Raw genomic sequence first — 16,760 nt, 5'->3', positions numbered from 1 at the left:
AACCGTTCACACAGGTGCTTAGCCAATCAGAGCCGTGAGATGTTCCTTCTTCTTCTGAAGGTGTCCTTGGTTCTCATGCTGCTTATCTTGCTCCGCAGCTGCTGCTCTGTGCAGCCCCCCGACTCCAGAGCTGCTGCTCTGAACAGTTTTTCCTTACGTTCCCACAGTCTACCTCACTGTGAACTTCCAACCTCTTAAGGGACAGTGACCCCCAAGTCCTTCTCCGCAGGGCTGCTCTCAAGGAGATCTTCCCCTGATTTGTATAAATACCCAGGATGGCCCCGGACCCAAGTGCAGCACCCTGCACTTGGCCTTCTTGAACCTCACTGTGTCTTCATGGGCGTGAATCCACTCCAGTTCTGTGAAAAGGCTGTTCTCACATTATGGAAAGGCTGTTCTCATGATTCAGGAGACAGCTAGAGATGGAGAATGGACGCATGGCACCTTATCTCTGACCAGCAAGGAAACCAGGAGAACGGAATGCAGACACTGCCAACTTCCAGCAGTTCAAATCTACTTCAAGACTCACTGCAAAGTCACAGCTAGAACAAGTATCACCTCAGTGTATCCAAGAGAAAGAACAGCAAAGGGATTTTTGTTTGATTGTTTTATGCTGGGTGTTAAATTGGTTGGTTTTGGGTTTTGTTTTTGTTTTTTGTTTTGAAGGAGCTCATCCGCAGCGGAGTTGGTTCCAGTTTGTGCAAAGGCGGCATGGGACACAGGGCATTGCTTTCTGCCAGCTGCATACAGATGCAGCGGGACAGGACGTAAGTGGATGCAGTTTAAAAACAAATCACCCCAGCTCTTGCTTGGGCTGTTGCCCTTTGTTGCTGGGCATCCTGGGGATCCCAAACCTGCCAGCTGCTGGCTCTCCACCATACATCCTCCCTTGGAGCCAAGCACGCCTTTCCCAGCAGCAAGCAGCAGGCTGGAGTCAGCACCAAGAACAAAACCTCCTTGCACCTCTCCCTGTCCTTCTTCCACACGCTGTCTCTTAGTTTCAGAAAATAGGGCCAGACCCCAGTGAAACAAAAGCTCTGGGACAAAACTGCTGCTTTATTCTCCTCCTCCCCTTTCCTCGTCTACACCCCACAGAAAGGCCATCTGCCAAGCAAGGGGTGCAATTATCAGGTGTATGAGGGGCAGAGCAAACCAAGCTTAACTTCAAGGCTTGTTTCTTCCACATTACTGCCCCAACATCTGATACAATCATATAATCATGGAATCATATAAAGGCCTGGGTTGAAAAGGACCACAGTGCTCATCTACTTTCAACCCGCCTGCTACTTGTAGGGTCACCAACCAGGCTACCACTAGCCCAGGCTGCCCAGAGCCACCTCCAGCCTGGCCTTGAATGCTTCTGGGGATGGGGCATCCACAACCTCCTTGGGCAGCCTGCTCCAGTGCTCCACCACCCTCTGTGTGAAAAAACTTCCTCCTAATATCTAGCCTAATCCTCCCCTGTCTCGGTCTAAAACCACTCCTCCATGTCCTATCACTATCCACCCTCGTAAACAGCCGTTTATCCAAGAAAAAGAACAGCGTAGGGTTTTTTGTTTGTTTGATTGTTTTATTGTGGGTGTTTAATTGGTTGGTTTTGGTTTTGGTTTGAAGGAGCTCATCCACATCCTGCACACGCTCCACCGGAACATCGAGTGGAGCAGGGGCTGGTCTTGCAGACGGAGTAATGCAGGAATTCTGTCAGGAACTTGAGGTGTATCTAGTTCATCATCTGAAACCTCTGCAACCAGACTGGAAGGGACCAGTCCTCCCGTGCCATCTGTCAGCTCTCCCTGAACCAGCCATCCTCATCCACATCTCCAAAGACGTTAACGTATTGTCCGGTGCTCGGAGGAAGCTCGCTTTCTGGGTCCTCATCAGGACCCTCAACAGGGTTGTAGCTATGGCGAGCTAAGAATCTTCAAATTATTGGTGATACTTGTCCTGGAGAGTGCAGGATGAAGGACAAAAGCTCTGCTGCTGATTCTCCGCTCTCACTTTCAGGGCCGTCCGCTGACAGAAAGCAGCACTCAGGACTGTTCCCGTGGACCTCTTTCGCGGCTCTGAGTTCACGCTCCAGGCCTTCCAGATGACTTTGAAGACCTTTGGCCTCTTGGATGGCAGAATGGAATGGACCGGAACTATTGCTGAGATTCTTGTTTGACGGGGCAAGAGTCTCTTTTGTTGCCTCTCCCAGCTCCATTCTGCCCTCACCTCCTAGTTGCTCTCAGGATGAGCTGGTTCTGCTGCTTTCTCTTCTCTCTTGCACACTCTGTGAGAAGGAGTTTCAGAAAGCACTACTCACTGACAGGAAATAAGCGGAAACTTGAAAGACTTGGCAACGTAAGTCCTGGCAGTGTACTGCCAGCAGCTGATTTGGCCGTCCAGGATCCTGGCACTACAAATGCTTCGTTGCCAAATGCAGCAATCAGGTGTTTTGGGGAAAAGCCAACTCACGGGTATTTTTTGCACATCCATATCACAGCACCACAGGCCAGCACCAGCGCAGACAGCAGCACAGCTGAGAACATCACCATGGCTGCGATGTGGCGCTTCCGCACAGATTTGTGAACAGCAGCCTCTGTGCTTTTCCCGGCATTCATCCCTGGAAGAAACGAGACAATGTCCCACATTACCTTCACCTGCGCTACAGATGATCTCTCAGTGTGCTTCACGGACCCAAGAGAGCTTCACTAGCGGGTGCCTCTGCCTCTGGTGCCTAAGCACCAGGGGACAAGTAGGATCGCTTCCACCTCTCGTTGGGTAGGGAGAGGCTGCACAGGCACTACCCGTGTCTTCCTCTGGGCCGAGGGCTGTGCCCTGGGATCTGCGCTTTGTCTGTGGGGAGCACTGCAGAGCAGAATCCCTCACGCTTTCCCCAGCACGCGTGTCCTGAGCTCTCCCGCAGGACACCCCCCGGGCTCAAGGTCGGGCTGCAGCCAGCGCAGGGCACAGCCGGAGCCAGCCCAGGGGAGAAACACTCCTGCAGGCTCCTGCCACACAGGACCCCGCTCATCGCCCTCGGGTGGCTTTGTTGCAAAAGGGCAAAGCTCACAACTCTCTGGGAACTGCGAGTGGTGGGAGCTGAGCAGCGTCACAGAGGTCTGCAAGTACCTTCTCTGGCACGCCGCTGGAACAACTCTCCACACCCCACTGAGGCCAGCCATTTTCAGAGAGCCATCCCTGGCTTCTTTTACACGTGCTCTGTGCTCACACGCCCAGGTTTGGCTGCTGACCTGGTGTGCAAGGGCAGGCAGCAAGAGCCTGCAGGCACACAGCGACTCTGGTTAGTGACGCTGGATGAGCGCGGGACAGAAATTACCTGGCATGCCAGTTGTTGGCGCTGCCTGCGTTCCACTGCCCGAGACCGGCAGTGTGGGATGGCTGCCTTCCTGCAGTGCATCCTGCTCAGTTTCTTGGTCAGTTCCTTTAGAAGGAAAGCAGGACAGTAAGCTTGGACGTGATGTGCTCTCATCGGGAACTGAGCTACTCCAATCCCGAGCTCAGGCAAAGTCTGCTGGTCCCAGCCCCCCGCATCCACTGTCACCCCCTCCGTTGCCCAAGGGCATTTGGGCCCTCCCAGGAACTGGAGGGTGCCGACCCTCTCATGCCTCCTCAGGAATCAGCTCCTACGCAAGGCCCTCACACCCTGTGCTGTGAGCGTCACCACCCATCACGTTCCACCCACCACAGCCAGCTATCTGCAGGCTGAAATTCAAGCTCCAGCACAAGCACCTTCAGAATCAGCGTCTCCAGCTCATTTCCAGCATTAGCAAAGGCAGCCATCCCTGATCGGGATGCTCCTCCTGCCTTCAACTTGCTCAGCTGCACAGAGGGCTTTGTATGAACAGAAGCACGGCACTCGCCATCTGTGTGCCATCTGGGTGCCAGCATCTGCACAAAGCAGCTCTGACAAGTAATGGTCGTGCTGGGGGAGCAGCTGCCGCTGGGTCTCGGCTGGATGCAGAGTGGCAGCAGACCATCTCTGGTGCTCGACAGTGCCTGCAAGGCGTTACATGGAACACCACCGCAGCACAGCTCTGCGCGATCCCTTCCTGCTGTGCAGGCTACGGCTTGTCCACACATGAACGTCAGACCTCAGCTTCCCAGGTCTCACGGTGAACACACTGACGTATACCTACCACGCGCTGCCTTCTCCATTTCCTTCAGCAGATCCTTTAGGAGACGGGATGAGCCCGGGGAGTATCTTCCTCTTCTGGGTTCATCCCTTCCTCTTTCCGGACCTGTACAGAATGTACGAAGTCAAATATCACGTGCATGAAGTTTTGGAGACCAGCGGTGAGTCAGCGGAGTCAGTAAAGACAAACTACTCACCGCTGGGATTCCAGCTGGGCTCCAGCGCGGGAGGAAACGAACGACCGGGCAAAGACATCCATGGGGGCACTTCTGCAACCAGAGACCCGTGAAAAGTTTCACTCATACACTACAGCATCACTGAGTAGCAGAGCATATGGGGGATCGTGCCATGAAACGGCACTGAAATGGGCAATGAAAGCTCTCGCAGGAATTACAAAGCCATGACTTACCCATGCCATCCTCCAGAGTTTCGGGCCCAGAGCTCAGAGCGGATCCTGGATCGCCTGCTCCAGTCACATCTGCAAACAAACGCAGGACAGAACAACTCCCATTAAACATCCTTCCAGGCAGAATGACACAGGATGCAATTAATGCCGGGAATTCCTTCGCAACACTATTCTCTCCCTTCCGCACAGGAGCACCTTGGAAACAGTTCCTGGCTGCCTGCAGGAGCACCACCGTCATACACAACTAACCCCGTGCAGAACTGCCCAGAGGAACGCCCTCCTGGAGCTCACCCCAGCTCTAACCTCAACCGCACGGACTGGATTAAACCTAGGCTTTGGTACGCCACTGCCTTGCTGAACTATCCCAGCCAAATATCATCTAATAGCTGTGGTAGTGAGGGTCTGGCGCCCAGAAGATATCGCGTTGTACGGGAAGACAGGGTCCCCCTCCCGATAGCCAATAGCGTTCAGTTCCCAGGTTATATAAGGCTGTTTCTCCCGCCAATAAAGGCCTTTTGCCGTCCACCACATTGGTGTCAGCGAGCTGATGGACCGAGCGACCTGGGATTGGTCGCCGTGCCGTTCCCGAACCAGGTTGCAACGTCTACGATAGGCAACAAGTGGTGCCGAAACCCGGGATTGTCGCCTGGACGGGTGAACGGCGGCCGGAGCGGCAGGACCAGCCCGGCGGGGAGGACGCTCCCGAACCAACAAGGAGGATGGAAGTCCTTGTGAAGGTCGTATCATAGTTAGATAAGCAGTGGGGCATCGATTGTAAGCCCAAAGATTTTTCTCTCGCTATTGCGAGGCTTTTGCGAATCGGGGTCATTGACCAGCCGGTGGTTATTCTCCACCCCGAAGTGTGGGATAAGCGCACTAAAGCGTTAACTGAGGAGACGATGTCCTCGGGCTGTGGGAGAAGCCTAAAGTCGTGGGGGAGAGTCGTGCGGGCCCTGCGCAAGGCCATGCGGGAGCGGGAGAGCTGGAGGGCGGCAGAGAGCCGTTTGTTGGCCACCCCGGGACTGGGAGTCGGGGCGGCCACGCGGACTTTGCACCCCTCTGACGATGACGATTACATGTCCTCTCAATCGAACCCCGACCCGCCCACGGAGGGACAGAAACGTGCTAAATCCTTCTGGGGTGGGTTAATCGAGGAGGCCAGGGCTGCCGCGGAGAAATCGGAGCCCGAGGAAATTTGGGCTCGACCGCCCCCCTATGCGCCCCAAGATGGCGCCGAGCCAGGAGAGGGAGGGCGGGGGGAGGACGCCCTTGGCGGGAACATCGAGGAGGTGTTAGATAAAGGCGGTGGGAGCGACCGGGAAGGTGAGGGGAGCGTGAGTGAAGGGTGGAAAGCCAATCAGAGCGGCCGTCTGAAGAAAAGCCGCTGTGGGGCGAACATCCCGCTGGGCAGAGGGCGGGACGAACCAAGAGGGAGGGAACGGCCTGCCCGCAAGGGAGGCGGGCGGGGCCGGAGCCTAACAAAAAGGTACGGGAAACCGGAAGTGGCCGCTCAGTCGGGCTCTGACTCCGGGTCAGACACTAGCTGCGACGAGTGGTTCGCAATTGACTTAAACTCGGAGGAGGAGGGAACGAATACGAACAGAGTTAAGAGCCGAAATATTCCCATCCAAATTAAAGAGAAACCGCGAGGGGGAGAAATCCCTCTTACAGACTGGAGGAAAATAAAGATTGCATGTGCTGACTGGGCCCCATCGGCCACACTAGTGTTCCCAGTCCGGGTGATGGATGGGGGACAGAGGGTCCACTCGCCGATAAACCCTAGGGATATACAAGCAATTGTTAAGGCAATTGCAGATAAAGGGCTTAACTCAGCTATGGTCTCCACCCTTATAGATGGTGTTTTTGGGGGAGATGATATGCTCCCATTTGACAAAACAAACCTGTAGACTAATTTTTGATGGAGCAGGGATGATTGTTTTTAAACAAGAATGGGAAGATAACTGTGCAAGACAACTAGCTCAAGTAACTGGGGCAAATCACCCACTACATGGTTCCAGCCTGCAGCGGCTGATGGGTACAGACCCAACAATGATTACCCCCCAAGCGCAGGCCCTGGGCCTGCGGGCCCATGAAGTTATGACAACTATTCGTGCAGCCAGAGACGCTATTCGCACAGCCTCTAAAGTTATCGTTAAGCCATCGCCATGGTCCACCATAAGACAAAATGAAAGTGAGAGCTTTACACAATTTGTGGATCGCCTCCAGGCAGCAGTCGACTCCTCGACCCTGCCCGCGGAAGCGAAAGGCCCAGTTCTTGCAGACTGCTTACGTCAGCAGTGTAATTCGGCAACCAAAGAGGTCCTACGGTCACAGCCAGTAGGGTCAAGTATTGCGGACATGATTAAGCATGTCGTAAAGGAAGAGCATCTAGCCCCCATTCAGATGGCTGTTCGCACCGCAATAGCTAATGTGATGGCATGTTTTAAATGTGGCCAGGCGGGCCACGTTGTGGCAAACTGCCCTCAGTTGGGGGATCCGCCAGCAGCGCTCCCCCCGCACAAAAATCAACCCAGAGGTCCATGTTGGGTCTGTGGAAAGAAAGGACATTTCGCCAAGGAATGCAGATCTAGAAACCAGGGAAACGGGAGGGGGAGAGGGCACCCAGGCCGCACACAGCCCTCTCCCAATTGGGACACGAGGCGGCCCAGTTACGTCAACCCCAGATGGGGCAAGACGCCCCCGAACCCACTGCTCCCTCGAGAAGCAACCAATTTTATGGTTCAACCAGCGACCCAGTCAAACCTGTCCCTACCTCAGGGACAGCAAGAACCACCTCCTGGGGGCGAGACCCCAGGGTGGCCCTGGCAGTAAGGTGTGACAACCCGCCGGTGGTGTGGGGGATTTGTTCACTCTATAATACCTTAAATAGCACCACCATTAGTGTCCCTTTTCTGATTGATACCGGAGCAGATGTCACAGTTATTCCTGAGACAGATTGGCCCCCACATTGGAAATTGGAAGATTTGGTGATTGGAAGAAAGATTGGAAGAAATGGTGGGCGGAGTTGGGGGATTAACCCGAGCTCGGAGGAGTGCTCATCTGGTAGCGATCGCGCTCCACACTGAAAAGGGACTGGAGAAAGTTATTACCCTTTTCCCATATGTCATGCCAGGAGTCCCACCCCTGTTGGGGAGGGACGCTCTAGCCCTATTGAAAGCCAGGGTGACAAATTTACCATAAGGGCCACTGCTGCATACCCACTCCCGCCAATTAGACTGACGTGGAAATCGTCCGACCCAGTGTGGGTCGAGCAGTGGCCCCTGTCAAAGCCTCGAATGGACGCCCTTCTTGAACTAGTCGACCGCGAACTACAGCGAGGTCATATTGAGCCTTCCATTAGCCCATGGAACACCCCAGTTTTTGTAATATCCAAACGAACTGGCGAGGGGTTTCGCCTCCTCCATGACCTACGTGAAGTAAATAAAAGAATCCAACCAATGGGTCCTGTTCAAACATTGCTGCCCATGAACTCTATGATACCAAAAGGACTACCCTGTGCTGTCCTTGATATTAAGGACTGTTTTTTCTCGATACCTCTGCATGAGGGGGACAAGGAACAGTTTGCTTTTTCTATCGTGTTCCCAAACAGCCAACGCCCCAACCTACGTTTCCAGTGGAAAGTGCTGCCTCAAGGAATGGTCAACTCGCCTACTATCTGCCAGATTACAGTGGATCGGGCATTGGCACCGGTTCGACACAGTAACCCGACTGCAACCATCATTCAATACATGGATGATATCTTAATTGCTGCACCGTCAGGGAGCCAGGTGGACCAGTTGGTGTCAATGGTCTCAGAAATTCTGAAAACAAATGGGTTCGAAATTGCAAGCGCGAAAATTAAAAGAGGACCATGTGTGACTTTTTTGGGAGTGGGGATCACAAGTTCTTACGTGACCCCCCCCCAGATAAAAATCCATCGAGACATCAAGACACTCCATGATGTGCAACAGCTAGTAGGGTCCTTGCAATGGCTCCGCAACACTGTCCTGATCCCTCCCGAAATCATGGCCCCCCTGTACGATCTTCCAAAAGGAAAAAACCTATGGGAGCAAAAAACTCTAACGACGGAAGCAATGAATTCCCTTGATTTTATCGAGCAACAGGCATCATCAAGCATGCTCGCGAGATGGAATCCAGATGTACCACTTGACCTGTATGTGCATTTTACTGAGGGAGGAGGAGTAGGGGCACTAGCCCAGGGGCCTCCTGAAAGAGCTCAACCAATACAATGGATAGTTCTGGGAAAACCGTCACGTGCATTCTCTCCAGGAGTTGAGTGCATTGGCAACCTCATCTTGAAAGGCAGAAAACTCGCCCTAAGACACCTAGGCATCAAACCCGCCAAGATATATTTACCCTTCCGCAAACAGCTCCCAATGCAATCAGTGGCGATGTCAGAATATTTAGCTATAGCTCTCGTTGGATTTGGCGGAGAAGTCCAGTATGCTACAAAACCCCCCTGGACTCAAATGCTGGCAATTGTTGACATCGACCTTCCACCGAAAATCATGAACCGGCCCCAACAAGGACCAACGGTTTTTACAGACGCATCCTCAGCTACCTCAACTGCTGCGGCGGTATGGCAATCAGGAGGAGAATGGCACTGCATTAAAATGACCGATTGTGCGCTCTCAGTTCAGCAGTTGGAAGCAACAGCCGTAGTACTAGCATGTGGACTGTTCCCAATGGAACACCTCAACATAGTGACCGATTCAATGTTTGTGGCCAAGCTCTGCTTAGCCATGTCGGGACCTGGCGTGTCAACATCCAAAACAGCTCTAATGCTGGAAGAAGCACTTTTCTCCCGAAAAGGCACCATATCAGTCATCCATGTCAACAGCCACAACCCAATCAAAGGATTTTTTCAAATCGGTAATGACAGAGCAGATGCCGCTGCAAAAGGGTTGTGGACGCTAAAAGATGCCCGTCAGCTACACGAGTCTCTCCACATCGGAGCTAAAGCGCTAGCGAAGAGATGCAGGATCTCAGTTGGTGACGCAAAACACATAATTGCCACGTGTCCCCACTGCCAGAAAGCACCACTGTGGTCTAGTGGAGTCAACCCCAGAGGCCTTAAGGCCTCCGAGGTGTGGCAGACGGATTTCACACTATGTCAATTGCTGAAACCTCGAGCATGGCTAGCAGTAACTGTAGATACATACAGCGGAGTGATCGTGGCCACACAACACCTTAGAGCCGACTCCAAAGCAACCATCCAGCATTGGCTTACGGCCATGGCGTGGCTTGGCGTCCCTAGTCAGATTAAAACAGACAGCGGTCCAAATTTTGTCTCTAAATCAGTCCAGGCATTTGTTCTGAAATGGGGCATAACCTTAACACACGGCATCCCATATAATAGCACAGGACAAGCCATAGTCGAACGAGCGAATCAAACGCTGAAGTCCAAATTGGAGGTATTGGCAAAAACAGAAGGTTTTGCCAATGTTGTTCCCCCAAGAGACCAAGCACGCCTGCTAGCAACCGCTCTTTTAGCACTCAATCAGTTCCCTAGGGGGGAAGAGACGAATAGCCCCACACAAAAACATTGGGCCACTCAAGCGCTAGAAGAAGGCCCGTTAGTTGTAATTAAAAACGAGCTGGGAGAATGGGAACGAGGGTGGAGGCTAGTCCTGACAGGGCGAGGATATGCGGCAGTCAGAAAAGATGGTAAAGTTAAGTGGTGTCCACTTAAGTGTGTTAAACCGGACCTTCACAACAAAACTAACGAGAACTGTGAGTTTCTGTCCACAGGACTGGATCATCGAACGCCCTTGTAACCTGTACGACCCGACGGTGAGAGAGGACGACAAGTTGACAAAACACCCTGATATCTACCTCAGCAGGACCAGTTGCGATGATCGTAATGACACTGATCTTCGGACCCTACATACTGAATAGACTTGTGTCATTTGTTAAGAGCCAATTAGAAGAGGCTGACATCACGTTGGTAGAGCACCAACAACTGTTATAAGAATGTTCTTGTTCAGAGCACCTTATGTTTTCTATTTGAGTTTTCTATTGAAGATTGTTCTATTTGAGTTTTCTATTGAAGATTGTTCTATTTGAGTTTTCTTTATATATTGTTATATTTTACCTAATTTAATTGTGCATAGGGAGGGGGGATATGTGGTAGTGAGGGTTTGGCGCCCGGAAGATATCGCGTTGTACGGGAAGACAGGGTCCCCCTCCCGATAGCCAATAGCGTTCAGTGCCCAGGTTATATAAGGCTGTTTCTCCCACCAATAAAGGCCATTTGCCGCCCACCACATTGGTGTCAACGAGCCGATGGACCGAGCGACCTGGGATTGGTCGCCGTGCCGTTCCCGAACCAGGTTGCCATGCCTACGATAGGCAACAATAGCAAGGAAATGAAACCTGGTGACTTACCTCCAGCATCCCCCTCAGATTCGTAGACAGGATCCTCTTCTGTTGATTCACCAGCAGGGCCTGCAGGCACAAGTGTGATCAGACACAGGTGAGGAGAGCTTCCAGCACGTGTGGGGGCCTCCTTTTCCCTGAGTGACCTGTAGGCTCTGGCGGTGGGCCAGGGAATGCCACGGCCCAAATACAAAGCTCTGGGCTCTCTCAGCTGAGGAGGGGCAGCGGTAACCTTCCCACTGAAATGTGGCAGCTCTCCAAGTAAAGAAATACTCACGCCTCCACTGTGCATGCCCTTCAAGGCACAAACAGGCTTGGAAGATCTTGAGAGGATCTTAAGTAAAATTGCACCCAAGTAAACTAGGAGAGCGTGAACGTTTCTGCCTCCAAGTTAACAGACACAACTTACCTCTGAGTTGCCCCACAGGCACAGCCACAAAATCCGGACCCAAACGATCATTTGCAAAGGGAGCACCAAGCGCATCATCTAGAATCAAGAACAGACGAGAGCAATTCCCATTGCATGGTGTGATCTCCTTCTCCCTCAGTCACTGGATGTGGGTCGTGGAACGGCACGGGAGAAGGACTCAGGTCTCCAAAGTTGCAGAGCGGCCAGGGTGACCTGTAGGCTGGCACTGGCAGCGTACACAGTACTCTCCCCAAGCCGTGTGCCACATCCCTCACGGACCGCAGGGAAGAAGATGCAGCCCCCCGGGGCTTTCTTCCTGGGAGGCCGCTAATGACCAGGAAGGTCACGCTGAAGCACTGGAGGAAAGCACGCCTGTCTCCTCCCCTGGGCTGTGGGCCGGGGCTCCGTGCTGGAAACTGGCATTCATCTATGGTACCAGGAGTACCGCGAGCCTGGAGCAGAAATGCTCACGCTTTTCCCAGCACACATCGTCTGAGCTCTCCCCAGGACATCTCCCAGGATGAAGGCTGTGCTCCAGCCAGCAAGCAGCAGAGCCACAGCCCGGCATGGCTGGAGCCGGCTCTGGGGAGCAGCGCTGCCACGGGCTCCGCTCGGCTCCTGCGGTGCTGCCCATCACCCCCTGCCCAACACCACCCCCGTGGAAGGCAGGCCCCAGGGAAGTGTGGCACAGGGCCGTGGGGACGCAGCCTGACTTCTTGCCGCCAGTGCTGCTCAGTTTGGGTCCCATTTCTGCCCACCCACCTGCTCCCGGTGCTTGCCACGGAGCAGCACAGGTCTCCCGGAAACACATGGCCATCAGTAGGAGGAAGAGGACAAGGCGGGCAGGGGCCATGGCCCCCCACACTCGCACCATGCTTCCAACACCACCGCTGCAGCCACAGTGAGTGTCGCACAGAGCGAAGCCTGCAGCACAGCACAGCACAGTCAGAGGACGGGGCATTGTGACCACACGGCTCCGAGATTCCGGGTGGCGGCTCCCCGCAGGCTGCCGCTCTTGTGACGCACTGCACCAGGGTGCTTACGTCATGGAAACGCAGACTCATAGAATGTCTTGGGTTGGAAGGGACAGTAAAGAGCTTAGAACCCCAGCCCCACTGCCGTGGGCAGGGATGCCACCCACGCGGTCATGCGGCCCAGAGCCCCATCCACCTCCAGGGATGGAGCAGCCACAGCTTCGCCTGGCAGACTTTCATAGTGCTTCAGCTACCCCAAGAGGGAAATATTTACAGCTCTGTGCTCCCACGACACCTCAGGCCATTGAGGACGAGATGCAATGTGGAAATGGGGTCTGGATCAAGGGCGCTATCGCACAGGCTATCCATGCATGCGAAACGTGCTGCAATTAAGCAAGCCGAGCAAAGAAAGCCTCTCCGGTATGGAGGGTGATGGCTGAAATACAAACATGGGGAAGCTGACCTTCCCACAAACCTGCCAAGTCAAGTGTCACCTGCTTACATTTTTGTTGATAGATCTCCAGTTTCATCTGCTTTCCTTCAGTTTGCCAGTACCTCGGCTAAGGACATCCCCTTTCCTGCACCAACTGTATTTCCCATGTAGCGTAGCGCGCTTCCAAGCCTGAATTTAATCGCAGAAATTGAAGGCTTGCTGGCTGGCACCTCCCATCCCTAAAGTCCCAGTGAACTCACCCACTGCTGGCAACTGGACGCTCGGTGGCGAGAGGACCATCACCTATAGGTAGGTCCCACCTGGCTCTCCAGAAACTGCTGCACTTTTGGATGCGGAGCAACAAACACAGCGTCCATACAACTCCGCCACTGCATCAGACCCTGCCACTTTCCCTATGACCAGGCAAAGTGCACGAAGGCAAGCTGAACTGCTGAACCAGGCCCCACACAGGGCTTGTGCTTACGTATTTGTAATCAAAATACAGCATGCATTTTTTCATTCCTCTTGTCTAGTTACCTTGTGACAATAAGCCCTGTTTAGTGCTTATTTCTTATCTTTGTATTATTCCTTGAGTAATAGCTTCCAGCATGTGCACCCACGCAGAGAGGAGTTATTGAGTGAGGTGGTCAGAAGGGCAGCAGCTCCTGGCTGGCCACGTGCACGGGCTTCTCAGCCACATATGCCAGCGAGGTGTGGGCACAGCCGGTAGAACAGCTCCTGGTGGTAATTCTTGGTCACAGAGCACTGCAGTGCCCGGAACAAAGCCAGCAGCCCGTCCCTACAGAGACCCCTGTCAGGTGGGGCTGGGGCTGCAGCAGCCCCGCCTCTTCCCAGTCTTAGCAAACGGCAAGTCAGTCCAACAGCTCTGCTTTGAGTAGAACCGGAATTTATCTCAGGCACGAGGTCCTGAAATCTGGAAAACCCCGATGTTTCCAGGTGCAGGTAGTACAGGCAAGCATAGACATCAGATGGCTTTGTACACCTCGTGACCTGCCCAACAGGAAAGGAAGCCACTGTGTGGCTAAACTGAGCCCATCAGGCAGTTGTAAGTTAGTTGAGTCCTCCTATGGAGTCCAAAGTGAGTGGAAGTTTGCTACAACACTTCCTGTGGTGAAGGCAACTTAGTTTCAGCGAGTTTTGCCTTACTAATAATGGAAAAAAAACCCACCCAAACAATTACGATAGATGCTGCAAAAGAAACTCCTCTTCATCTTTTGGATGGAAAGTCAACGACTGTGTGGAATTTCCCCTGGAAAGCTGCAGGGCCTTCTTCCACTGCAATCTCTCTGCTGTCTGACACAACGGGAGAGCTGCTGTGGCCTCGTGTCCGTGCCTGTGCCTCCTCCAGGGTGAGCAGCTTTGTGGGAGGAGAAGAAACCCACAGGGACTTGGGCCACAGTTAACAACTGCATCCTGTAAAGGAAAACCACAGATAAGAGCGAGAATCAGCAAGCAGCAGCACGGCCATCACAGCTCTGGGGGCGGTGCTGTGTTTTTCTAAGACTTGGTTATCCTAGTCTCTGGAGGATGATGTCAAAATAACCACTTTGTCACAGGCACGTTTATGGCAAAGGACATACTCATAATTGAGAGCAGCTTACTGTATTTAAGCAAGCAACCAAAACTCCTAAAAAGTGAGGACAGGTCCGTCAGAAACCTTCACTGCCGTGCTTGCATCCAGCTTCGTCTGCATGCAAAACATTGTCACGATAGTGACAGTTTTCTTCTTATGAGGTCTGGGTTTGGTCACTCTCAGCATCCAGCAACAGGAAATGCTGCACGCGACTGCAGCAGCTACAACCAAGTGTGCAGGTGGACGCCAGGATCACTAGCACAACAACACATCATCAGTAGGGTAAAACTAAGCTGTCACACGACGGTCTGCGTCTTGCTCTTGGCCTGCTTACAGCCTGTGCTTGGTTTTGGAGACAAACCTTTAAACTTCTACCAAAGTAGCTCACAGTGCCAGCTGCTAGGATCTCTGAAGCCTCTCGCTGCAGGGCAGTGCAGGTGAGCACGAGGAGTCTGCTCTCAGAGCGGTCCTTCTTTGCCACTGCCTACAGAGCAGGCATTCATAAGGCCATTCTCGTGCGATAAGAGGCGTGGGAGGGAAGCGTATCATCCCCTCACATCAACATCCTGGCTGGATCCATTCCTACTACTTCTCTCTTTAACATCACAGCTCCTGGGTAATGTGTGCACAGCCTCATGTGTTTGTCAGCTGTACCTGAGTAGCCAGGCTTCGGGCCAAATGGTACACAGACATCCAACTAGACCAACTTGGGATGGCTTAAAGCAGGCTGGGGAATGCTGTCCCCTCTTGAAGGCTGGCCCAGGTTGAGACGCTGTGCTCAGAGGGGCTGCCTTGCCACAGCAGTATTGCCAAGCTTAGCTGATACACTGTGACATTCCCCGACCCTTCTGCTTGTGGGGAAGCAGACAACGTGAACGTCTGAATCATTAAACAACGAGCCAACGTGATATGCTCCATTCTACAGCCTGGATCATCTTATGGCTCAGGTGCTTTGCATGTCGATCTTCCCCTGGTAGAGCTCAGCCTGCTGTGGGCTGTTCCTGTTCAACCAAGTTAACCCCTGCATCCTGCTGACATAAGAACTGCCTTCCAGTAGGAACAAAAGCTGGACTTACAGCAACTGTGCTATCCAAAGAAGAGCAACGCTCGTATCAAATGGGAAGCAGCAAATATTCTGGAAAAGCAGCTATCTCTACTCCACCAGTGGCAATAACTGCAGTGACTGTGCAAATTTCATGGGAAGGTCGGGGTATCAAAGTAGATGGAACAAACTCAGCGCTCCTTCGGAATAATAATTGCTTGTGCTCTTCACACTTACTCATCTAACATGCAGAGGAAACTTTCTTCCTGGTGCAGGCCCGTTTCTTTCCACTGGACCAGGTGCGCTTCCGGTCTTAGCAGTTACTCAAGGAAAGCTGTAGGTTCCAGGGCTGGGCACAAACACGTTGCAGTTATTTCCTCACTCTTAGCACCTAAGCTCAACTCTGCAGTGCAGGCGGAGAACTGGGCAACAGCTGCAGGGCCCGTGCAGTCTTTGCCATGCAGCTGGACAGCCCTGCTGATTAACCTATAGACGCTGCGCAGAAGAAACAACCAGGAAAGCAGCTGTCAGAGTATCTCACATTAAGTGCAAGACTCTGTTTCTCAGCATCAACGCTAATGAATACCAAGAGCTTTCTTTAAATCTGCTGCTTGCTATTTGTCTTCTAAGATGCTTGTAAGGATCAACGGATCATGCATTGTGTCGTACTGCAAGATAGCTCAAGTGCAAAAGCACACAGAAGCACTGAAGAAAGTGATTTTAGAAAGAAAAGAGAGAGTAGGGGGACGGATTTAAGTTACTCTGTACAGCCTGTCAATGTGAGGATCTAACAGCAGCAGCCAAACTTTCAGCTATGTGTTCTCGTAGAGCATCCCTGGCTTCCCGGAAAGATACTGGTAGCCACATTTGCCATATTCTTGTATCAGCCCAGAAGTCTGTTGTCTCCTCGACAGTAGAAGCATATGTCAAGTACCTTGGGGGAGATCTGAACTTGATCAAGGTGTCTGATCAAGCTAAAGCTAATGGAGGAAGACATTCACTCGCTCTATCTCCAATGAGCGGGCTGGATTTGGAGCGGAAGAGGACATCTGAGAGGTTCAAGATGAATTCCACAACGGCTGACTGCATCTGCACCTCCCCGAAGGCAGCTCTTCCGCTGATGCAGGCAGACTCACTCTGCTGTGATCTGAAGAAAAAACAGAGGAAGTAAAACTGCCAACAGGCAGAAGACTGGGAAGGCACCTCTGGCTGTGCAAAATGTGTTGATTTTGGAGGGGACGGTTTACAAAGGCTGCGTGTGTTTATTTTGAGGTTTCTTTTCAACCCTGTTTACAAGATGTCAAGCATGAGCCCACTCTGGTGCATGTCAGCGTGTCCCTGTTTCAATTCTGAATGACACTGGCC

The 16,760-nt window shown here is 52.7% G+C and overlaps 2 protein-coding genes across 11 annotated transcripts; one reads left to right on the top strand and one right to left on the bottom strand.

The window, feature by feature from the left end:
* Nucleotides 1-1,226: 1,226 nt before the first annotated feature.
* On the bottom strand, nt 1,227-16,511 carry LOC149915099 (uncharacterized). 10 transcript variants are annotated; one of them, XM_090124052.1, is made up of 12 exons: nt 16,397-16,488; nt 14,715-15,890; nt 13,949-14,193; nt 12,115-12,276; nt 11,353-11,430; nt 10,953-11,012; nt 4,548-4,616; nt 4,336-4,407; nt 4,143-4,244; nt 3,323-3,427; nt 2,458-2,605; nt 1,228-2,272 (listed from the first exon to the last, which is right to left on the bottom strand). In XM_090124052.1, exons 3-12 carry the CDS (start codon nt 13,989-13,991, stop codon nt 2,218-2,220), a joined length of 894 nt encoding a protein of 297 aa, XP_089980178.1. In that variant the 5' UTR covers nt 13,992-14,193; nt 14,715-15,890; nt 16,397-16,488; the 3' UTR covers nt 1,228-2,217. The 10 variants fall into 10 exon arrangements, with proteins under 10 accessions (XP_089980185.1, XP_089980178.1, XP_089980181.1 ...); XM_090124055.1 differs by having other exon boundaries at nt 14,715-15,744; nt 16,397-16,483; XM_090124053.1 differs by having other exon boundaries at nt 16,330-16,422.
* Nucleotides 5,444-8,571, top strand: LOC149915100 (uncharacterized). Its single transcript, XM_090124327.1, is given in 2 exon segments — nt 5,444-6,435; nt 6,437-8,571. Coding segments are annotated over 2 exon segments (1,932 nt in total). The 3' UTR covers nt 7,377-8,571.
* Nucleotides 16,512-16,760: the final 249 nt, after the last annotated feature.

Source organism: Phasianus colchicus, chromosome 24 (genome assembly GCF_987193195.1).
Source record: "Phasianus colchicus chromosome 24, bPhaCol1.hap1.1, whole genome shotgun sequence".
In the NCBI taxonomy this organism is placed as follows: domain Eukaryota; kingdom Metazoa; phylum Chordata; class Aves; order Galliformes; family Phasianidae; genus Phasianus; species Phasianus colchicus.
The sequence above is the reverse complement of the archived record's forward strand: the minus strand, read 5'-3'. Positions and strand labels throughout refer to the sequence as shown.

What these genes read in the sequence shown, in the direction of transcription:
- LOC149915099 (XM_090124049.1), bottom strand. Translation starts at nt 13,991, where the DNA reads ATGAAGAGGAGTTTCTTTTGCAGCATCTATCGTAATTGTTTGG. An exon ending in GCCAACAACTGGCATGCCAG is followed by an intron (nt 2,606 to 3,322) that starts GTAATTTCTGTC and finishes CGTTTCTTCCAG; the next exon opens with GGATGAATGCCGGGAAAAGC. An exon ending in TGGATGTGCAAAAAATACCC is followed by an intron (nt 2,273 to 2,457) that starts GTGAGTTGGCTT and finishes TCCTTCTCACAG; the next exon opens with AGTGTGCAAGAGAGAAGAGA.